The sequence below is a fragment of the Macaca fascicularis genome, chromosome 5, assembly GCF_037993035.2.
Source record: "Macaca fascicularis isolate 582-1 chromosome 5, T2T-MFA8v1.1".
NCBI classification, from domain to species: domain Eukaryota; kingdom Metazoa; phylum Chordata; class Mammalia; order Primates; family Cercopithecidae; genus Macaca; species Macaca fascicularis.
Genome location: NC_088379.1, coordinates 134,063,350 through 134,088,325, shown reverse-complemented (window position 1 = coordinate 134,088,325; position 24,976 = coordinate 134,063,350). Strand labels below are relative to the sequence as shown.

Below are 24,976 nucleotides of genomic sequence, written 5' to 3'. Positions count from 1 at the left end.
GAAATGGCAAAGCTACTCCTATTGCTCATGAGTTAACAAATATAAGACTCAATAGATAAAATATAACAATTCACCTGTACTGTTTGAGTTGAATCAAATTATTAGCTTTCTAGACCAGCACTGTCCAATAGATCTTTCTCTGATGATAGAAATGTTATATAATTCTGCACTGTCCAGTATTGTAGCCACTAGTTACATGGGGCTTTTGACCACTTGAAAGTAGGCTAATACAACTGAAGAAATGAATGCTTTATTTAATTTTCATATTAAATGAATAAAATTTAGATTTAAATAGTTACATATGCTTGAAGCCTTTGTATTGGCCATTGTAATTCTGGACTCTCTATTGATGAGTTACTCACATAAAACCTTGAAGGGGTGATTTTGCATCATCCCATGATGCTAGGAGATTGATGATTTACCACATTACAGGGAGTTTGACTGTAAGTTTATCAGTTACTTATGCTGTTCATCAACATTTATTGATAAATGATGAAAATTAACCTCCTCATGATATGAACTAAAGGATTAAGAGATTTCCTGCAGTCCTTTAAGATGTATAGGAACATCTTCCCAAAATGCTAGCCAACCTGTTTCCTTCCAAAGGATAGAGGAAAAGATGCAATTTACATATTTGGTAGCCAATATTGATTAGAGTGAGAGCCAAAAGTAAATTACAAAATTGTAATTAGAGTACTTACAGAGTGTATAATTTTCTTAGAGAAAGAAAAGTATCCAGAGAATTTGCTTACCTAACCACAGTCCAATATTATTGACATTTTTTTCTGTGATACACCATCAACACTATCTCAGGAAGTCATCTAGAGAGCAAAGATAATTAGATACCCAGTGTGGTAGCTGATGCCTGTGAACTCAGCATTTTGGGAGAGTGTGGCAGGAGGATAATTGAAGCTGGGGGTTTGAGACCAGCCTGAGGAACATAGCAAGACCCCATCTCTACAAAAAGTTAAAAAATTAGCATGGCATGATGGTGCATGCCTATAGTTCTGGTTACCCAGGAAGCAGAGGTGGGAGGATCTCTTGAGTCCAGAAATTCGAGGCTGCAGTGAGCTATGCTTGCACCATTGCACTCCAGTTTGGGTGATAGAACAAGACCCTGTCTCTAATTTTTAAAAAGATAAATAGAAATTAATTACACAATATCAGTTATTTAAGATTCAAGAAATACACAATTATTTAAATTATTCCTTTATTTAGTATAGCTTGTTAAAATTTTGTTTTAGAGATAATGAAAATAACATTTGTAAATGTTTTTTAGGCAATTTCAGTCTTACTCTCACAGCATGATTTTTTCTATTACTGCTTGAGTTATTAAGTAATGGGGTTTTTTTTTTTCCAGAAGTTTCATTAGCAAATGGAAAGGGATTGCTAAGTCAACATTTTTATTCTTTCAAAGATCTTTTATCTCTGTTTTGACATATTATGCTTATTTTCATCTTACAACTTTTATAATTACTTTGGATTATTGGGTCATTTATTCTTAGGTTTGTATTTTCTTAGCAATTGTTATTAGAAAATAGTTTTTGAGCAGTGTTTTCACATAATTCAGCCTAACTAATATTTTCGACCACTACCTTTATGGAAAGAATTATGCCAAGTGCTTTAGTTATATGAAGTTAAAATAAAATGACCCTATTATAGGAACTTAAAGACTAAGAAAAATATGGAATGAGACAAATATCAAACAACATGGTAAATGGCATATTATTTGTATCTTAAGAACGTTAAAAACAAATGTGTGTGTTAAGGGTAACAAAAGAAATATAGTTGGAGAGATCAGGAAAAGTTTCTTGAAAATGTAGCATATCTTATGGACATTGAAGAGTAGATGAAATTTCAAAATAACTTGATGAAGGCAAAACTAGAGGTGGTTGGGAGTGTTTCACCCACTGGCGTAAGAAGCCAAAGGAGATGAGAGAATGAGCGTCGTATTTAGGGAATAAAATATATTTCAATTTATATAATGTATTTGGCATATAGGAAAGAATATGAAAAAATTAGGTTGAGCAGGTTATAGAGAGCTATGAATGATTATGTTGAGGAGTCTGGATTTAATTGAATAAGCATTGGTAGACTGCTGAATATTTTTAAAAGAATGACTTCCTGAATAATCTGAAAGAAATTCATTTATTCAATGATCTATAACTAATTTGTTGTGCACCTATAAGTAGTGAGGTATTGTATTAGACTCTGGCAATATGATAGTAAATAAGGCAGGCATAGTGTGATCTATAAGCTAAATTAAAATGGAGTGAAATGTGATAGGAGTAACAATCAGGAAACCCATATAAATGATGGGTGGATCAATTAGCCCATAAATTACTGTTTTATAAAATGTTATTCATCTCCCCCTTTCAGTCATAACAATTTATAAGATTTGGATTTTATAACAATTAAGAAACTTGAGAAGTAATATTTTAAAAGTTTGAACTGTTTGGTCATCCCAAGTAGCTTTTGTAACTAACTTTTGAACAATTGAAAGTAAATACAATGGATAGAGTAGCATGCAGAGGCTCACATTGTGAATTTTTGCTCCAGAACAACTACAGGAATAAGGAAATCCAAGAGGACCCACAGACCCTCTGAAGGAAGCAGATTGCTCCTGCAGGACCCGGGAGACATCCCAAATACCATGGTATGCATGGCTGAGAGACCCACAGATGGTTCACATCACAGGACTCTGTATAGACAACCCCCAGTACAAGCCCAGAACCTAGTAGACTTGCTCAGTGGCTAGATCCAGAAGAGAGATAACAATCACTACAACTAGACTCTCAGGAAACCATGTCCATAGGAAAAGGGGCAGAGTATTACATCAAGGTAACACCCCAAGGGACAAAAGAATCTGAACAACAGTTTTCAGCCCTAGACCTTTCCTCTGACAGAGCCTAGCTAAATGAGAAGGAACCAGAACACCAACCCTGATAATATGACAAAACAAAGCTCTTCAACACCCCCCCAAAATCACACTAGTTGACCAGCAATGGCTCCAAACCAAGAAGAAATCCCTGGTTTACCTGAAAAAGAATTCAGGAGGTTAGTCATTAAGCTACTCAGGGAGGGACGAGAGAAGGCGGAGCCCCATGCAAGGAAATCCAAAAAATGAGACAAGAGGTGAAGGGAGAAATATTCAAGGAAATAGATAGCTTGAAGAAAAAAACAATAAAAAATTCAGGAGACTTTGGACATACTTTTAGAAATGCAAAATGCTCTGTAAAATCTCAGCAATAGAATTGAACAAGTAGAAGAAAGAAATTCGGAGCTCGAAGACAAGGTCTTTGAATTAACCCAATCCAACAAAGACAAAAAAGAATAGGAAAATATGAACAAAGCCTCCAAGAAGTCTGGAATTATGTCAAACAACTAAACCTAAGAATAATTGGTGTTCCTGAGGAAAAAGAGAATTCTAAAAGCTTGGAAATATTTGGGGGAATAATTGCGGAAAACTTCCTTGGCTTTGCTAGAGTCCTAGATATCTAAACACAAGAAGCACAAAGAACATCTGGGAAATTCATCACAAAAAGATCTTTGCCTAGGTACATTGTCATCAGGTTATCCAAAGTTAAGATGAAGCAAAAAATCTTAAGACCTGTGAGACAAAATCACCAGGTAACCTATAAAGGAAAAGCTATTATATTAACAGCAGATTTCTCAGCAGACAAACTGGAAGGGATTGGGGCACTATCTTCAGCCTCTTCAGACAAAACAATTATCAGCCAAGAATTTTGTATCTAGCCAAACTAAGCATCATATATCAAGGAAAAGATACAATCATTTTCAGGCAAACAAATGCCAAGCAAATTCGCCATTACCAAGCCACCACTACAAGAACTGCTAAAAGGAGCTCCAAATCTTAGAGCCAAAACTTGGAAACACATCAAAACAGAACCTCTTTAAGGCATAAATTACACAGGACCTATAAAACAAACAAATGAAAAAGCTAAAAAAGCAAAAACAAAAAAACCAAAGTACACAGGCAAAAAGAGCACAATGAATGCAACAGTACCTCACATTTCAATACTAACATTGAATGTAAATGGCCTAAATGCTCCACCTAAAAGATACAAAACCACAGAATGGATAACAACTCACCAACCAACCATCTGTTGCCTTTGGGAGACTCACCTAAAACATAAGGACTCACATAAACTTAAAGTGAAGGGGTGGAAAAATAATTTCATGCAAATGGACATCAAAAGCAAGCAGGAGTAGCCATTCTTATATCAGACAAAAACAAAACAAAACAAACTTTAAAGCGACAGCAGTTAAAAGAGACAAAGAGGGACATTATATGCTGGTAAAAGGCCTTGTCCAACAGGAAGATATCACAATCGTAAACATAAATGCACCTAACACTGGAGCTCCCAAATTTATAAAACAATTACTATGAGACCTAAGAAGTGAAATAGACAGCAACACATTGATAGTAGGGGACTTCAGTACTCCACTGACAGCCCTAGGCAGGTCATCAAGACTGAAAGTCAACAAAGAAACAAGGGATTTAAACTACACCTTGGAACAAGTGGACTTAACAGATATATACAGAACATTCCATCCAACAACCACAGAATACACATTCTGTTCAACAGTGCATAGAACCTTCTCCAAGATGGACCATACAACAGACCATAAAATGGGCCTCAGTAAATTGAAGAAAATTGAAATTATATCAAGCACTCTGTCAGACCACAGTGGCATAAAACTGGAAATTGACTCCAAAAAGAACCTTAAAAACCATGCAAATACCATGCAAATAATGGAAATTAAGTAAGCCTGCTCTTGAATGAGCATTGGGTCAAAAACGAAATCAAGATAGAAATTTAAAAATTCTTCGAACTGAATGACAATAATTACACAACCTACCAAACCTCTGGGATACAGCAAAGGCAGTGCTAAGAGGAAAGTTCATAGCTCTAAACACCTATATCAAAAAGACTGAAAGAACACAAGCTCACATTCCAAGGTCACACCTCAAGGGACTAGAGAAACAAGAACAAACTAAACCCAAACCCAGCAGAACAAAGGAAATAAACAAGATTAGAGCAGAATTAAGTGAAATTGAAACAAACAAGCAAGCAAGCAAACAAACAAACAAAACCCGAAAAATAAATAAAACAAAAAGCTGGTTCTTTGAAGGAATAAATAAAATTGATAGACCATTAACAAGATTAGCCAAGAAAAGAAGGAAGAAAATCCAATAACCTCACTAAGAAATGAAACACGAAATATTACAACTGTCACCACTGAAACACAAAAGATCATTTAAGCCTACTGTGAACATCTTTATGCACATAAAGTAGAAAACCTAGAAGAGATGCATAAATTCCTGCAAAAATACAACCCTCCTAGCTTAAATCAGGAAGAATTAGATTGCCTGAACAGACCGATAACAAGCAGTGAGATTGAAATGGTAATTAGAAAATTACTAACAAAAAAAAAGTCCAGGACCAGATGGATTCAAAGCAGAATTCTACCACACATTCAAAGAAGAATTGGTGCCAAGAATTTTGATACTATTCCACAAGATGGAGAAAGAACCCTCCTTAATTCATTCTATGAAGCCAGCATTACCCTATTATCAAAACCAAGAAAGGACATATCCAAAAAAGAAAACTACTGACCAATGTCCTTGATAAACATAGATACTGAAATCCTTAACAAAATACTAGCTAACTGTGTCCAACAACGTAGCAATAAGATAATCCACTATGATCAATTGGGTTTTAGAGCAGGGATCCAGGGATGGTTTAACATACGCAAGTCAATACATGTGATACCCCACATAAACAATTAAAAATAAGAATCACATGATCCTCTCAATAGATGCAGAAAAAGCATTCAACAAAATCCGGCACCCCTTTATGATTAAACCTCTCAACAAAATTGGCATACAAGGGATACGCCTCAGTATAATACAAGCCATCCATGACAAGCCCACAGCCAACTAATACTGAATGGGGAAAAGTGGAAAGCATTCCCTCTGAGAACTGGAACAAGACAAGGATGCCCACTCTCACTAATCCTCTTCAACATTGTACTGAAAGTCCTAGCCAGAGCAATCAGACAAGAGAAGGAAATAAAGGGCATCCAAATTGGTAAAGAGGAAGTCAAACTGTCACTGTTTGCTGATGATATGATTGTTTACCTCGAAAACCCTAAGGACTCTTCCAGAAAGCTTCTAGAACTGATAAAAGAATTCAGCAAAGTTTCCAGATACAAGATTAATGTGCACAAATCAGTAGCCCTTCTATACACCAATAGCAACCAAGCAGAGAATCAAATCAAGAACTTGACCCCTTTTACAATAGCTGCAAAAATAAATAAATAAAATACTTAGGAATATACCTAACCAAGGAGTCAAAGTACAAGGAAAACTATGAAACACTGCTGAAAGAAATCATAGATGACACAAATAAATAGAAACATATCCCATACTCATGGATTAGTAGAATCAACATTGTGAAAATGACCATATTTCCAAAAGCAATCTACAAATTCCATGCAATTCCCATCAAAATACCATTATTCTTCACAGAATTAAAAAAAACAATTCTAAAATTCATATGGAACTAAAAGAAAGCCTGCATAGCCAAAGCAGGACTAAGCAAAAAGAACAAATCTGGAGGCATCACACTACCTGATTTCAAACTATGCTATAAATCCATAGTCACCAAAACAGCATGGTACTGTTATAAAAATAGGCAAATAGACCAATGGAACAGAATAGAGAACCCAGAAATAAACCCAAATACTTACAGCCAACTGATCTTTGACAAAGCAAACAAAAACATAAAGTGGGGAAAGGACACCCTTTTCAACAAGTGGTTCTGGGATAATTGGCTAGCCACATGTAGGAGAATGAAACTGGATCCTCATCTCTCACCTTAAACAAAAATCAACTCAAGATGGATTAAAGACTTAAATCTAAGACCTGAAACTGTAAAAATTCTAGAAGATAACATTGGAACAACCCTTCTAGACATTGGCTTAGGCGAGAATTTCATGACCAGGAACCCAAAAGCAAATGCAATTGAAAACAAAGATAAATAGCTGGGATCTAATTAAACTAAAGGGCTTTTGTACGGCAAAGGAACAGTCAGCAGAGTAAACAGACAACTCAACAGAGTGGGAGAAAAATCTTCACAATCTATATATCTGACAAAGGCCTCATATCCAGAATCTACAACAAACTCAAACAAATCAGCAAGAAAAGAACAAACAATCCCATCACAAAGTGGGCTAAGGACCTGAATAGACAATTCTCAAAAGAAGATATACAAATGGCCAACAAACATATACATATAGACAAATTCTCAAAAGAAGATATACAAATGGCCAACAAACATATGAAAAAGTGCTCAACATTACTAATGATCAGGGAAATGCATACCAAAACCACAACATGATACTACCTTACTCCTGCAAGAATGGCCATTATCAAAAAATCAAAAAACAATAGATGTTGGCATGGATGCAGTGAACAGGGAACACTTCTACACTGCTGGTAGGAATGTAAACTAGCACAACCAGTATGGAAATCAGTGTGGAGATTGCTTAAAGAACTAAAAGTAGGACTACCATTTCATCCAGCAATCCTACTACTGATACACACACACACACACACACACACACACACGTATATATATACACACACATATATACATATATATATATATGTATGATGGAATACTACTTATCCTTGAAAAGGAATGAATTAATGGCATTTGCAGCAACCTGGATGAGATTGGAGGCTATTATTCTAAGTGAAGTAATTCAGGAACGGGAAACCAAACATTGTATGTTCTGACTCATACTTGGAAGCTATGCTATGAGGACGTAAAGCATAAGGATGACACAGTGGACTTTGGGGACTCAGGTGGAAAGGGTGGCAAGGAGCTGAGGGATGAAAGACAAATTGGGTACAGTGTATACTGCTTGGGTGATGGGTGCACCAAAATGTCACAAATCATCACTGAAGAACTTACTCATGTAACCAAACACCACCTGTTCCCCAACAACCTGTGGAAATAACATTAAAAAAAAGAAAAAGTTAAAATATTACTTCTGTCCCAGGCATGGTGTCTCACGCCTGTAATCCCAGCACTTAGGGAGGCCAAGGCAGGTGAATTGCTTGAGGTCAGGAGTTTAAGACCAGCCTGGGCAACATGGCGAAACCCCATCTCTACTAAAAATACAAAAATTAGCCAGTCATGGTGGTTTGCACCTGTTATCCCAGCTACTTGGGAGGCTAAGTCAGGAGAATCACTTGAACCAGCGAGGTGGCAGTTGCAGTAAACTGAGATCGTTCCATTGCACTCCAGCCTGGGTGACAGAGCCAGACTCCATCTCAAAAAACAAACAAACAAAACTTCTTAATCTTATTAAAGTATAAACTATTTTTAGTAGTCTAGGATAAATCAGTTTCTGAAATTATGTAGACTACTAGATGCATGTATTATTTTATTCATCAAGATGCACTATGGAAGATTGCCTTTTCATTTTATCTAATTCATATTGCAGTTCTCCTGGAACCATGTGAACATATCATTTAAAGTTTTGCATTTCAAGAGTTAATCTTTCCCATGTTGGTTAAATGCTTATAATATATACATTGAGTTAGCTAATGATTTGGGGTTTTTTTTCTCGTATTTAGAAAAACAGAAAAGATAATGAGCCAAGATTTATTAAGAGTTTTCTGTGTCAGGAATTAAGCTAAACACTTTATGTATCTTATTCTTTATTTTGAAAATTTATATACTCTTAAGCATACATCAAAATATAGAAGAGAAAATTAATTCCTGTGTACCTACCACCCAATTGTGTCAGTTCTTTTTGCCCTGTTTGTTTCAGGTTTTGTTATGTTTTATGTTTTATTTTTGTTAAGAAATTAAATATCGCAGATATAACTGAATCTCTGTGTGCACTCCTTTCCTCACCTGTTTCCTTCTATCCCTTCCCAGTGGTAATTACTATCCTGAACTTAGTGTTTTTCAATACTATTCATGCTTTAATACTTTATATGATTTTGCCTGAAATTTTTTTATAGTGCCATTTGTCACGTTTTTAAACTAAGTGATGATATGATGCTGTATGTATCCTGCAAAAGCTATATGTGCTCAACATTATTTTTAATATTTGATATATATTTTACCAGTTTATGTACTGTAACTGTTGTCTACTACATTCCATTGTATTACTCTACCAAAATGTATCCATTCTCTTGACAAAGGAATTTAGATTTTGTCTAATTCTTTAATTTTGCGATAATGTTTCAGTACAGTCTTGAACATGTCTCCATATATACATCTGAGAGTTTTTTTAGTATGTCTACCTAAAAGTTAAGTTATCTCATCTTAAGATTTACTAGAATTGCTAGAGCTGTTTGCAATAATTTTCATTCTAATTCATGGTCTATAAGAGTGTTCATTATGAAACAACCTGTTAACATTTGGTAGTAATGTCAAATATTTTGTTTTGTCAGTTTGACTTATGTGAAATAACATCTCACTTTTGGTTTTATTTGTATTTCTCTAATTAGTAGTGAGATTATTCTTGCTTTTATTTGTTATTGATCCCAGATTTTCTCTGTTATATTTTTTCTAATAGTACCCTTTGTTCATTAAAACATAGTAAACTTTAAATTGTGGGCTTTCATTTATCTGGTTTATATGTTTTCTAATAGAAAAATTTTAACTTTTAATACAGTTGAATGTATATGTTTTTCTATTGTTACTTTTATTACTGTGTCTTAAGAAGTTCCTCACTAGCATATATGAGCTTTTCACATTTAAGTCTTTATTCAGTCTGGAATTTATTATTGTGGATTGTTTAGGACAGGGCTCTGTTTTATTTCTCTATATAAATAACCAGTGCTTCCGGCATTTATTATTTGATGCTTTCCCTACTGATTTATCTATATCAAGTCTGCATGTATGCATAGCTTGTTCTGTGTCTGGGCACCCTACTTTTGTCTGTTGCTGTTTTGTGTTTCCCTCCCAATATAATGTAGTTTAATCACTACAACTGGAAAGAAAATAAATTGTCAGGAAACTGCTAATTTAGGATTCACACTTGAAATATTTTCATATTCTGTGAGTCAAACTTAAACTCAGTACACTCTTGCAAGATATTGGTGCTTTGAGCCTTTTATTTATTTCCTGATTATAACACATTTATTTATTGTAATTTATGATAAATTACAATAAATTACATTATATAAATATTGTAATTTATGATAAATTACAATAAATTACATTATATAAATATTGTAATTTATGATAAATTACAATAAATTACATTATATAAATATTGTAATTTATGATAAATTACAATAAATTACATTATATAAATATTGTAATTTATATAAATTATAATACATTTGTTTATTGTAATTTAGAGTTTAGCAAACTATAGCCCACTGGCCAAATCCCATGTGCTATGTGTTTCGTTAGATAGAGATTTATTGGAACACAGCTATACTCATTTGTTTATATATTGTCTATGACTCCATTTGTGCTAGAGCAACAGGCTTGAATAGTTGGAACAGGAACCATGTTATTTGCACAGTCAAATATTTATGGCCAGGCCCTTTACAGAAAAGCTTTGCCAACTCTTATTCCAGCTCAATTTTATTATGAACATTAATTATATTAAATGTGAATAAATTAAACATTCCAAGTACTTAAAGTGCACACACATACACACACGAAGCCAACTATGTGAACAATACAGTTGAAAATGAAAAGGATAGAAAAAGTTACACCATGAAAATATTAACTAAAATAAAGCTAACATACGCCTAGTAATATGAAATGAAATAGGTTTAACTAAGAAATATTACTATAGATAAATAAGTGAAGGAGTTAAATCCGTGGTAAATTTTAATACTTCTGTATCCAACTTGAAGCTTCAAAATGTACAAAAGAAAAAAGTGACAAAACTAAAAGTGAAAGAGAAACAAATATATACTTTTAACGGAGAATTCTTTCACCATGGAGAATAAGCAAGAATAAACAAAGAAAAAAATAAAAGGTCTAAACAGCACAATTGACAAAATTCCCATAAATGACTTACGTAGAACACTGTACTCAACAAAAATAGAGTACATGTTCTTTTACAGTGCATATGGAGCAGTTACCAAAATTGACCATATGCTGAGTCATAAATTTCAACAAATTTCAAGGGTTTCAAATTGCTTATAATTTGTTTTCTGACCACAGTGGCATTTAGCTATAAAGCAACAACAAAAAGTTAACCAGAAAATCCTATGTTGCTTTGAAATTTAACAGTACGCTTCTAATGGCTTACTAGTCAAAGGAAATTTCTAAATTAAGCTAGAAAATAGTTTGAACTTAGAATACTAAAAATTAGACACACAAAAATTGTAGGATGGACATCTAATTTCAGGAATATAGTATAAATGTACACTAGGAAAGGAAAATAGTGTATATGTGAAACATACAATACTGAAAGCTAGAAAGAAGGTAAGCAGACTATAATCTCAATGAAAATCTCAAAACTTATACAAAAATTAACTCAAAATCGCTCATAGAATTAAACTGAAGATGTAAATCTATGAATTTTTTGAGGATCAGTTGTAGATACTCTTCAGAATCTAGAGCTAGAAAAATAATTTTTGATATCACAAGCATGGTCCATAAAAGGAAAAAGCAAGGTACATAAATTGAAAGTTTGAACTTTACTAATGTTGAAAACTTTGGCTGTATTACAGGAGGATGAATAAACATACCACAGACTGACAGAAAAATTTGCAAACCATATATGTGACTGGTTATTACTATCTTAAATTTATATAGAACTCGTAAAATTCAACAGTTTAAAAAACAAGAAAAAACAAAACCAGCTATTCAATTAGAAAGTAGGTAAAAGAGAGCTAGATAAAAGAATAAGTGTTATCTACTGTCATCTCCCTACAGTGCACCGATTTTGACAACCACCCTTTCTAGCAGTTTAAAGGCTAGAGAAGTTCCAGAATACTATTGGAAAATAGACACATTGAAGAATGTAAGAACAATTTCAGTTCACCTGCATCACTCCTGCCCCAAGATGGCACAGCTCGGTTCCAAGAGAGACTCCCTCAACCTGTGATTCTTCCCACAGAGGGAAGTGAGAGCATAGTGAGTAAGCTCCTGGCTTTTCTACCTGTGCAGGACACTCCAAAAGACCCATCTTTTCCTTACCTCACTCAGAATAATGGGATCAGCCTGGCTAAGTGTCTAGGAGAGACTAGGAGCAGGGAAAACAGGCAGGGACTCACAGTCAGGGCTTGAAACTCAGGAAGGGACTGTGTATCCTACTAACCACTTTGCAGACTCTTTCAGCAGACCCACTCATATGCTGCTTGGGACACCTAACCTGTGTGGTGTACCACCACACCAGCTGGCCCACAGGTGATTCCAGCACTTCATATGCATTACCGCCCTCCATCCCCATGGTTGGCTGTCACGTGCACCCCCTAGATGGGGAATGCAGGCACAGTCAGCTGGCACAACTCTTTGGGATTTAAAATATGCATGCAAACTTGAGCATTTCAGGGCACTACCTCCCCCCACCAAAAAAAAACACCATGGGATATTCTCAACACCCAGCCTAGTTTTATAGAATCCAAAGAAAGCATACAATCTTACGAATTCTCCCTAAAAAGTAATGGGTGAAGGTGTGGAGTGGGTATATCTACTGAAAATGTCTGAGAGAAGCTTCGTGAAGCTGTTTGTTTCCCAAAGCCAGTCAGTAAAGACTAGAGGAGGTGACTGCTTCATATGTTAAGATGGCGACACAAGACTGGTTCAGATGTTAAGATAACAACATAATACAGTTAATGAAGTAAAAAGTGCAATAGAGAGCTTTAGCATTATACTTGATCAATTAGAAAAAAGAATCTGAACTTGAAAGCAGGTCATTTGAAATTATCCAGTCAGACAAGAAAAAAAAAGATTGAAAAGTAATTAAGAAAGCTTAAGGTATTTATGAAACATTGTCAAAGGAAGTGATACACAGATTGTGAGAGTCTCAGAAGGAGGAGAGAGAAAAAAAGAAGCACAAAGCTTAAAGAAATAATATCTGAAAAGTCCCCAAATCTTGGAAGACATCTAGACATCAGACATAAGACCCAAGGGTTCCCAAACAGATTGACCCAAAGATGACTTTACTCTGGCACATTATAATCAAATTGTCAAAAATCAAAGACAGTTAATTCTACAATCAGCAAGAGAAAAGCACTTATAACATACAAAGGAACTTCCATAGGCAATCAATGGATTTCTCAACAGTTACCTTACAGGTCAGGAGACAGTGGGATAATATATTCAAAGAACTGAAAGAAAAAAAAAAGTCAACTAAGAATACTTTACTCAACAAGACTACCCTTCAGAAATGAAGGAGAGATAAAGATTTTCCCAGACAAACAAAAGCTGAGGGAGTTCATCACCATTAGACCCAATTTACAAAAGATGCTAAAGAGTTCATGAAGCTGAAGCAAAGTGATACTACTTATTAAAATATTGAAACACATGAAAGTATCAACTCATTGATAAAAGTATATTGCCAAGAATATTCTGACACTATAATGGTGGCATATAAATCACTTTTAACTCTTCTACAAAAGTTTAAAGACAAAAAGTGACATCTGCAAGATAGCCAAGTAGAAGACTCTAGCAATTGTTCCCCTCACAAAGATAGCCAGAACAACAAATAACTTCATTTTAACAAAAATAACTGGGAGTGAGTGCCAGAGTGCATCAGAGGAGAAACAGAAACCCAAGTGGGTACAGAAACTCAAAATGGCCGTATAGAAAAAGGAAGGAAATGACAGACTTCCATTACACCAACCCCCAACTGGGACCAGCTAGGAACAAGGAGGAATTTCTCTCTACATGGAAAAGGTAAGGAAGAGGATCTCAGGAGCCTGCATCGACTCCTTGGACACCTACAGACCTCGCCACTGGGGTCCCCTGCAATCCTCAAAGTCACTAAGCTTATCTGAGGGAGCTACCTAGAGTCCACATGACCATACTGCCCCCAGAAAAGGAACCAACACTGTGCCCTGACCCCAGTGACTTACGCAACTAGTGTGCTATGCATTGTAGAATTGAAACTGCAGCTGGAGTGTGCCTTGCTCTGGAGGCAAGTAGCCGTAGCTCCCCTTCATTACTGAGGCTAAGCTGCTTTTCAGCCACCCCATCTCAGTGGCTTAGCATCTCAAAACTGAGCTGCGAAAAACTGTTACACCCTTCCCTGTGGGCCAGGCAGAGGTGGAACTACTCTACCTTCCCCTCACCCTATCCACGCCCCCACCACCAGACTGGACCCAAAGTGGTACCCTGTCTCCTAGGAAAACAGTACCTTAGCCACTGAGAGCAATCACATCTCCTCAATGCCTCAATTTGAAACAGCATCCCACATTCCAGGAAAATGGCGTCTAGGCCACTCAGAGTGCTCATTGCCCCCAGGATTGATCTGAAGTATGCTGTCACCTTCTGGGAAATTGCTGCCCTGTCAGAGCTGAGTACTTATCCCAAGGAAACATTAGTGACTAAGCTGAAACACCCCGCCCTATAGACCAGACATTTCATACCCGGCTTCCCTGGCGCTGGACTAGCTCTAGAGTCTGAGCTGCAGAGACACGTTTCTTTCTAGGGAGTGGATTCATTGTTGTGCTGTTCTCTGATGCCCCCAAACTGAAAAGACAACTGTGCTTTGCCATTCTGGGAAACTTGCTGCTGCACACCTGTCCTCACAGAAAGTAAGATACAGATAAGCCTTACCACCCTAGGGTCTACAGTCATCACTACATGGTGTCTTATCCCCTGGTATCTGAGATGCCACTGAACTCTACTGGCTTAAGTTCCTTATTTCTAGGTGTACTCTGCTCCTCAGGCACAAATCTCCAGAGTACCTTTTCTTCTCAGGAGTTGGGCCAGTGCTGTGCCTTGCCCCCACCCAGGGATAGAACCACAAGTACAATGCAGCCCTTGGGCCCAAGTGGATAGGGGTGTCTTAGAGTCCAGATCCTGGCTCTGTGGGCACTCTACATCCAAACCTGCCACAAAGAGCAAACCTGAACCCCCAAACCCACGTACCACAAAGGATCAATGAAACCCTGAGGTTATGATCCCACCCCACAGCCATTCTAAGATCCTGCACCAGGAACTCAGTGCTACTCAGCTACTTGTAAGCCATGTCATACCTGGGACCAACGGGGATCCTGTTGATAAGTCTCCCTATTGTGGTGAAATTAAATATAGGAGGACCCCAAGAATACTTGACACTAAGGAAATTAACAATCCATACCACCACTGCCACAAACTTCTACAGCCTAGGCCACTAAGACACCCACAGTTATTGCTGACATTAGTTACAGCTGAACAACCTTCATAGACCCAATTCCATTGCACTTATCTGAAAACAAAATTACCACGTCCTTCAACTGGTACACTAAAGCCCAACTGCAAGTGAAAGTATTTCTCTATTAAAGCTACTCTACAAGATATGGAAGAAGCGATTGTTCCAACAGGTGTATGGATCAATGCAGGGACACAAGAAACATGAAAAAGGAAGGAAATATGGCACCACCAAAGGAACATAAGTCTTTAGTAAAAGGACCCAATGAAAAGGAAATCAATGAATTTCCAGAAGAAGAATTCAATGTAATGATATTAAGGTAACTCAATGAAGTAAAAGATAATACAGTAGATAATTCTATGAAATCAGACAAAGAATTCATAATATGAATGAGAAATTTAACAAAGAGAAATCACTAAAATGAATCAAACAATGTCTTCAACAGAAGAATTTGATTAATGAAATGAAAAGTACAGGACAGGCCTTCAAGAAGAGACTTGATCAAGCAGAACAACTGAACTTGAAGACAGGTTGTTTGAAATAATTTCTGCAAAAAAAAAAAAAAAAAAAAAAAAAAAAGCCTACAGTACTGATGGAACACCATTAGGCAAACAAATATTCATATTATGGCTTTCCAGAAGGAGAAGAGAAGGGAAAAGCATAGAGAACCTGTTAATGAAATAATAGCTGAAAACTTTCCAAGGCTGTGGAGAGATATATATTACAGACAAATTTTCAAAAGTCAAAGACAGAGAAAATGCTAAAGCTAGCCAGTGGTAAGCAGCAAGTCACATATAAAGGAATCTGTAATTAGACTAACAGCATTTCTCTGCAGAAACCTTACAGGACAGGAGAGAATGGTCAAAGTACCAAAAGAAGAAAAACAGTATCAGCCAAGAATACTATACCCAGCAACACTCTTCTTCAGAAATGAGGGAGAAAGAGTTTTTCCCAGACAAACGCAAACTGAGAAAATTCATGTCCACTCTATTAGCCCTACAGGAAATGCTCAAGAGAGTCCTATATCTGAAAGCAAAATACAATAATTGCTATCATGAAAGCACATAAAAATACAAAACTCACTGGTGGAGCAGATACACAAAGGAGAAATGGAAAAAGCATCAAACCTTATCACTAGAGAAAACTACCAAACCACAATAATAAGAGAAAAACAGGAAAAAAAGGATATACAAAACCATCAGAAAACAAATAACAAAGTGACAGGAGTAAGTCCTTAACTGTCAGTAATAACCATGAATCTAAATGGATTCCATTTCCCACTTAAAAGATAAAGACACGCTGAATGAATAAAAAGCTGTGATCAAGAAACTCACTTCACCTGTAAACATACATATGGATGGAAAGTGAAGGCATGGAAAAAGATACCCAAATGGAAACAAAAATCAAACAAAGGTAGCTATTCTTATATGAGATAATACAAACGTTAAACCAAAAACTGGAAACAAACACGAAGTCATTACATAACGATGAATTCAATTATATCCTCCTTCCTGATCAATTGAGGAAGAGGATATAATCGTTTTAAATATATATACACCCAACACCAGAGCATACAGATACGTAAAGGAAGACAAAGGGAGTCCTGTGATCAAGAATGAATATAACAATTGTAAATATTTGATCTAAAGTGATAGATAGACTCTAATACAATAATAGGTGGGGGCATTAACACCCCACTCTCAGCATTGGACTGATCATCTAGACAGAAAAACAATAAACATTAGATTTAAACTATAGACCAAATGGATCTTGCATGCATTTATATAAATTTTTATTCAACAACTGAAGAATACATGTTATTTTCATGAATACATGGAACATTCTCCAGGATATATCATATTAGGCCATAAAACAAGTCTCAACAAAATTAAAATGATTAAAATATTTAAAATATTGTTTATGACCACAGTGGAATAAAACTATAATTCAGTGACAAGAGGAACATTAGAAACTGTATATATACATGGAAATTAAACAACATGCTCTTGAATGACCAATAGGTCAATGAACAAAATTAAGAAGGAAATTTGAAAATTTATTGAAACAAGTGAAAATGGAAACACAATATACCAAAAACAATGGGATACAGCAAAAGAGGTAAATTTATAGCAATAAATACCTACATCAAAAAAAATAGAAAGACTTCAAGTAACCTAATGAAACATCTGAAGGAACTGGAAAGGCAAGAACAAATCAAACGCAAACAATAGTATAGGGAAAGAAATAATAGATGTCAGAGTAGAAATGGACAAAATTGGCACTAAAAAAAACAATACAAGAGATCAACAAAATGAAAAATTCATTATTTGAGAAGATAAACAACAAAATATGGCAAAATAACCAAGAGAAAAGTGAAAAGATCCCAATAAAATCAGAAGTGAAAAAAGGAGACATTATGATACCACAGAAACACAAGGGATTGGACCGGGCATGGTGGCTTATGCCTGTAATCCCAGTGCTTTGGGAGGCCAAAGTGGGCGGATCACCTGAGGCCAGTTCAAGACCAGCCTGGCCAACATGGTGAAACCCCATCTGTACTAAAAATACAAAAATTAGCCAGGCGTGGTGGCGGGTGCCTGTAATTTCAGTTACTCGGATGGCTGAGGCACAAGAATCACTTGAACCTGGGAGGTGGAGGTTGCATTGAGTCGAGATCATGCCACTGCACTCCAGCCTGGGTGACAGAGTGAGACTCCCTCTCAAAAAAAAAAAAAAAAAAAAAAAAGGAAAAGAAATACAAAGGATCAATAGGACTATTGTGAACAATTATATGTCAATAAATTAGAAAACCTAGCAATAATGGATAAATTCCCAGACACACAGAACCCTCCAAGATTAAATGTAGAAGAAATAGAAAACCTGAACAGATCAGTTATGAAGAACGAGACTGAGTCTGTAATAAAAAGTCTTTAAAAAAAAAAAAAAAAAAAAAAACTCAAGACCTGATGGCTTCACTGCTGAATTTTACCAAAACATTTAAAGAATAATATTAATTCTTATTAGCTGGGCATGGTGGTGCATGCCCATAGTCCCAGCTACTTGGGAGGCTAAGAGTTATCAAAAACAAAAAAAGAAGAAGAAGAAGAATATTAATTCTTCTAAAATTATTCCAGAAAATCAATGATGAGGGAATTCTTCCAAACACATCCCACAAGGCCAGCATTACCTGATACCAAAACCCAACAAAGGCACAATAAAAGGAAACTATAGGTTAATATCTCTGATGAATATAGATGGTAAATTCTTCAACAAAATAATTGGAAATAGAATCCAGCAGCATATTAAAAAGATTATTTACCATCATCAAGTGGGATCAAGAGATGTAAGGATGGTTCAACATACACAAATCAGAAAACCTGATACATGACATCCAAGAATGAAGGACAAAAACCATATGATAATCTCAATAGATCCAAAAAAAGCAAGTGATAAAATTCAACGTATCTTCTTGATTTAAAAAAGCTTTCAACAAGTTAGGTGTTTGAATGTATCTCAGACCAATTAAGTCCATCTATGACAAACCCACAGCCAGCATTATACTGACTGTATAAAAGTTGAAAGGTTTTTCTTCCTAAGATTTGGAACAACACCAGGATGCCCACATTCACCATTTTTATTCAACTTAGTATGGGAGTCCTAGCTAGAGCACTTAGGCAAGAGAAAGAAATTAAAGGGCATCCAAATTGGAAAGGAGGAAGTTGTTTGAACCTATTTGCAGATGACATCATCTTATATATAGAAACATGTAAAAGCTCCACCAAAACACTCTTAGAACTGATCAACAAATTCAGTAAAGTTGCAGAATACAAAATCAACACGCAAAACTTAATAGTGTTTCTATACACTAAAATAAACTAGTGGGAGAAAAAATCAAGACAGCAATCTCATTTACAATAGCTACAGAAAATTAAGAAAATATCTAAGAATAAATTTGCCAAGGTGGTGAAAGATTTCTATAAGTAAATATATAAATGTTGAAAGAAATTGAAAATGATACAAACAAATAGAAATACATACCATGTTCATGGATTTGAAGAACAAAGCTGGAGGCATCACTCCACCTGACCTCAAAATATACTATAAAACTATAGTAATCAAAACAGCATGGTACTGCCATAAAAATAGACACATAGACCAGTAGAACACAATAAAGAATCAAAATTTACATCCAACTAAATTTCAACAAAGGTGCCAAGAACATTCATTGGAGATTGGACAGTCTCTTTAAGAAATAGTACTGGCAGGGCCACGCACAATGGCTCATGCCTGTAATCCCAGCACTTTGGGAGGCTGAGGCAGGTGGATCACAAGGTCAGTAGATCACGACCATCCTGGCTAACATGGTGAAACCCTGTCTCTACTAAAAAAATAGAAAAAATTAGCTGGGCGTGGTGGCGGGCGCCTGTAGTCCCAGCTACTCGGGGGACTGAGGCAGGAGAGTGGTGTGAACCTGGGAGGCAAAGGTTGCAGAGCGAGACTGTGTCTCAAAAAAAAAAAAAAAAAAAAAATTGTACTGGCAGATAGACATTGGTAAGATGGCTGAATAGGAACAGCTCCAGTCTGCGGCTCCCAGCGAGACCGATGCAGAAGGTGGTTGATTTTTGCATTTCAAGTGAGGTAACCTGTTCATCTCATTGGGACTGGTTAGGCAGCAGTTGCAGACCATGGAGGTCTAGCAGAAGTAGGGTGGGGCATCATCTCACCCATGAAGTGCAAGCAGCTGGAGTCCTCCCTACCACAGGCAAGGGAAGTCATGAGGGACTGTGCTATTTGGCCCAGATACTATGCTTTTCCCAGTTTCTGCAGTCTGTAGATCAGGAGATTCCCTTGTTGCCTACACCACCAGTGCCCTGGGTTTCAAGGACAACACTGTGTGGATGTTTGGGCAGACACCAAGCTAGCTGCAGGAGATTTTTTGTTTTGTTTTTTTTTGTTTGTTTGTTTGTTTTTCTTATGCCAGTGGTGCCTGGAACCCCAGTGAGACAGAACTGCTCACTCCCTGGAAAGGGAGCTGAAGCCAGAGAGCAAAGTGGTCTCACTCAGCGAGTCCCACTCCCATGGAGACTAGCAAGCTAAGAACCACTGTCTTGAAATTCTTGCTGCCAACACAGCAGTCTGAAGTCCACCTAGGATGAATAAACGTGGTTGGGGGAGGGGCATCCACCATTACTGAGGCTTGAGTAGGTAATTTTCCTGTCACTGCTAAGGAGGCAGGGAAGGTCAGACTGGGCAGAACTCAATAGAATGCACCTAAGAGACTGTGGCCAGAATGCCTCTCTAGATTCATGCTCATAGGGTGTCTCTGAAAGAAAGGCAGCAACCCCAGTTAGGGGCTTATAGATAAAACTCTCATCTCCCTGGGACAGAGCACCTGAGAGAAGGGGCAGATGTGGTTGCAGCTTCAGCAGACTTAAACGATCCTACCTGCTGGCTCTGAAGAGTGCAGCATATCCTGACAAGCAGAATCCTCCCAGCACAGCACTAGAGCTCTGCTAAGGGACAGATTGCCTCCTCCAGTGGGTCCCTAACCCCCATGCTTCCTGACTGGGAAAGATCTCCCAAGAAGGATTGACAGACTGCTTATACAGGAGAGCTCCAGCTGATATCAGGCCAGTGCCCCTCTGGGATGAAGCTTCCAGGAAAAGGAACAGGCAGCCATCTTTGCTGTTCTGCAGCCTCTGCTAATGATACCCAGGAAAACAATGTCTGGAGTGGACCTCCAGCAAACTGCAGCAGACCTGCAGAAGAAGGGCCTGACTGTTAGAAGAAAAACTAAAAAATAGAAACCAATAACATCAACATCAACAAAAAGGACCCCAACCCAAAAACCCCATCCAAAGGTCGTCAGCCTCAAAGATCAAATCCACCACGTAGGTAAATCCATTATGATGAGGAAAAACCAGTGCAAAAATGTTGAAAAATCCAAAAACCAGAATGCCTGTTCTCCACATGTCACAACTCTTCTCCTTTCTGCAAGGGCAGAAAACTAGACAGAGTATGAGCTTGACAAATTGACAGAAGTAGGCTTCAGAGGGTAGGTAATAAACTCCTCTGAGCTGAAGGAGCATGTTCTAACCCAATGCAAGGAAGCTCAGAACCTTCATAAAAAGGTTCCAGGAGCTGCTAACTATAATAGCCAGTTTAGAGAAGAACATAAATGACCTGACGGAGCTGAAAAACACAACACAAGAACTTCGTGAAGCATGCACAACTATCAATAGCTGAATCAATTAAGCAGAAGAAAGGCTATCAGAGATTGAAGATCAACTTACTGAAATAAGGCATAAAGACAAGATTAGAGAAAACAGAATGAAAAGCAAGGACCAAAGCCTCCAGGAAATATGGGACTTTGTGAAAAGGCCAAACCTATGATTGATTGTGGTCCCTGAAAGTGACTGGGAGAATGGAACCAACTTGGAAAACCCTCTTCAGGATATTATCCAGGAGAACTTCCCCAACCTAGCAAGACAGGCCAACATTCAAATTCAGGAAATACAGAGAACACCACAAAGATACTCCTCGAGAAGAGGCATCCAAAGACACGTAATTGTCAGATTCTCCAAGGTTGAAACAAATGAAAATATGGTAAGCACAGCCAGAGAGAAAGGTCAGGTTACCCAGAAAGGGAAGCCCACCAAACTAAGAGCAGATCTCTCTGCAGAAACGCTGCAGGCCAGAAGAGAGTGGGGCCAATATTCAACATTCTTAAAGATTTTTCAACCAAGAACTTCATACCCAGACAAACTAATCTTCATAAGTGAAGGAGAAATAAAATCCTTTACAGACAAGCAAATGCTGAGAGATTTTTATCACCACCAGGCCTGCCTTACAAGAGCTCCTGAAGGAAGCACTAAATATGGAAAGGAAAAACCCATACCAGCCACGGCAGAAACACACCAAAATATAAAGACCAACGACACTATGAAGAAACTGAATCAAATAGTGTCCAAAGTAACTAGCTAGCATCATAATGACAGGATCAAATTCACACATAACAGTATTAACCTTAAATGTAAATAACCTAAATGCCTCAATTAAAAGACAGACTGGCAAATTGAATAGGGAGTCAAGACCCATCCATGTGCTGTATTCAGGAGACCCATCTCACGTGCAGTGATACACATAGACTCAAAATAAGAAGATGGAGGAATATTTCCCAAGCAAATGGAAAGCAAAAAAAAAAAAAAAAAAAAAAGGCAGGATTTGCAATACTAGTCTCTAATAAAATAGACTTTAAGCCAACAAACATAAAAAAAGACAAAGTAGGACATTACATAGGAGTTTCTGGCAAGATGGCTGATTAGGAGCAGCTCCAGTCTGCAGTTCCGAGTGAGATCGACGTAGAAGACAGGTGATTTCTGCATTTCCAACTGAGCTACCCATTTAATCTCATTGGAACTGGTTGGACAGCAGATGCAGCCCACGGAGGGCAAGCTGAAGCAGGGTGGGGTGTCACCTTACCCAGGAAGTGCACGGGGTTGGGGGATCTCCCTCCCCTAGCCAAGGGAAGGTGTGAGGGACTGTGCAAGGAACAGTGCAATCCAGCCCAGACAATGCGTTTTTCCCATGGTCTTTGCAACTGGCAGACCAGGAGATTCCCTCCAGTGCCTATGCTACCAGGGCCCTGGGTTTCAAGCACAAAACTGCACGGCCTTTCAGGCAGGCAATGAGCTAGCTGTAGGATTTTTTTTTTTTTTTCATACCCCGGGCACCTGGAATGGCAGTGAGACAGAATTGTTCATTCCCCTGGAAAGGGGGCTGAAGCCAGGGAGCCAAGTTGTCTGGCTTGGCAGGTCCCACCTTCATGGAGCCCAGAAAGCTAAGATCCACTGACTTGAAATTCTCACTGTCAGCACAGGAGTCTGAGGTCAACCTGGAACCCTCAAGCTTGTTAGGGGGAGGGGCGTCCACCGTTGCTGAGGCTTGAGTAGGCGGTTTTACCCTCACAGTGTGAACAAAGCTGCCAAGAAGTTTGATCTGGGTGGAGCCTACCACAGCCCAGCAAGGCCGCTGCGGCCAGACTGTCTCTCTAGATTCCTCCTCTTTGGGCAGAGCATCTCTGAAAAAAAGGCAGCAGCCCCAGTCAGTGACTTAGAGATAAAACCCCTGTCTCCCTGGGAGAGAGCACCTGGGGAAAGCAGCGGGTGTGGGTGCACCTTTAGTAGACGTGTATGTCCCTGCCTCACAGCTCTGAAGACAGCAGCGGATCTCCCAGCACAGCATTCAAGCTCTGATAAGGGGCAGACTGCCTCCACAAGTGGATTTCTGACCCCTGTGTATCCTGACTGGGAGACACCTCCTAGTAGGGGCTGAGAGACACCTCATACAGGAGAGCTCTGGCTGGCATCTGGTGGGTGACCCTCTGTGATGAAGCTTCCAGAGGAAGGAACAGGCAGCAATCTTTGCTGTTGTGCAGCATCCACTGGTGATACCCAGGCAAACAGGGTCTGGAGTGGACCTCTAGCAAACTCCAGCAGACCTACATCAGAGGGGCCTGAATATTAGAAGGAAAACTGACAGACAGAAAGGAATAGTATCAACATCAACAAATAGGTCATCCACTCGGAGACCCCATCCAAAGGTCACCAGTATCAAAGACCAAAGGTAGATACATCCACGAAGATGGGGGAAAACCAGCACAAAAAGGCTGAAAATTCCAAAAACCAGAAAGCCTCTTTTCCAAAAGATCACAGCTCCTCGTGAGCAAGTGAGCAAAACTGGACAGAGAATGAGCTTGAGAAATCGACAGAAGTAGGCTTCAGAAGTTGGGTAATAACAAACTCCTCCAATGTAAAGGAGCATGTTCTAACCCAATGCAAGGAAGCGGAGAACCTTGAAAAAAAAGGTTAGACAAATTGCTAACTAGAATAACCAGTTTAGAGAAGAACATAAATGACCTGGGGGAGCTGAAAAACACAGCACGAGAACTTTGTGAAGCATACACAACTATCAGTAGCCGAATCGATCAAGCAGAAGAACAGTCATCAGAGATTGAAGATCAACTTAATGAAATAAAGTGAGAAGACAAGATTAGAGAAAAAAGAGTGAAACGAAAGAAACAGAGCCTCCAAGAAATATGGGACTATGTGAAAAGGCCAAATCTGCATTTGATTGGTGTACCTGAAAGTGACGGGGAGAATGGAACCAACTTAGAAAACACTCTTCAGGTTATTATCCAGGAGAACTTCCCCAACCTAGCAAGACAGGCCAACAGTCAAATTCAGGAAATGTAGAGAACACCACAAAGATACTCCTCAAGAATTGCAACCCCAAGACACATAATCATCAGATTCACCAAGGTTGAAATGAAGGAAAATATGTTAAGGGCAGCCAGAGGGAAAGGTCGGGTTACCCACAAAGGGAAGCCCATCAGACTAACAGCAAATCTCTTGGCAGAAACCCTAGAAGCCAGAAGAAAGTGGGGGCCAATATTCAACATTCTTAAGGAATTTTCAACCCAGAATTTTACATCCAGCCAAATTAAGCTTCATAAGCGAAGGAGAAATAAAATCCGTTACAGGTAAGCAAATGCTGAGGGATTTTGTCACCACCAGGCCGGCCTTAGAAGAACTCC

General features: G+C 38.0%; 1 protein-coding gene across 14 annotated transcripts in view; it reads left to right on the top strand.

Moving 5' to 3' along the window:
• SCLT1 (sodium channel and clathrin linker 1) overlaps positions 1-24,976 on the top strand; it is a 205,825-nt gene that overhangs the window by 17,584 nt on the left and 163,265 nt on the right. For 6 of the 14 annotated variants that reach the window (XR_012435095.1, XR_001491007.3, XR_012435097.1 and 3 more), the window contains exon 3: positions 2,560-2,656. The exons of the other annotated variants lie outside the window; for them this stretch is intronic. Coding sequence is in view for 3 of the 6 variants with exons in the window: in XM_065545474.2 (XP_065401546.1) it covers positions 2,560-2,656 (97 nt within the window). In the remaining 3 variants the exon portion in view is untranslated. The remainder of the gene's footprint in view (positions 1-2,559; positions 2,657-24,976) is intronic. 14 annotated transcript variants of the gene reach the window in all.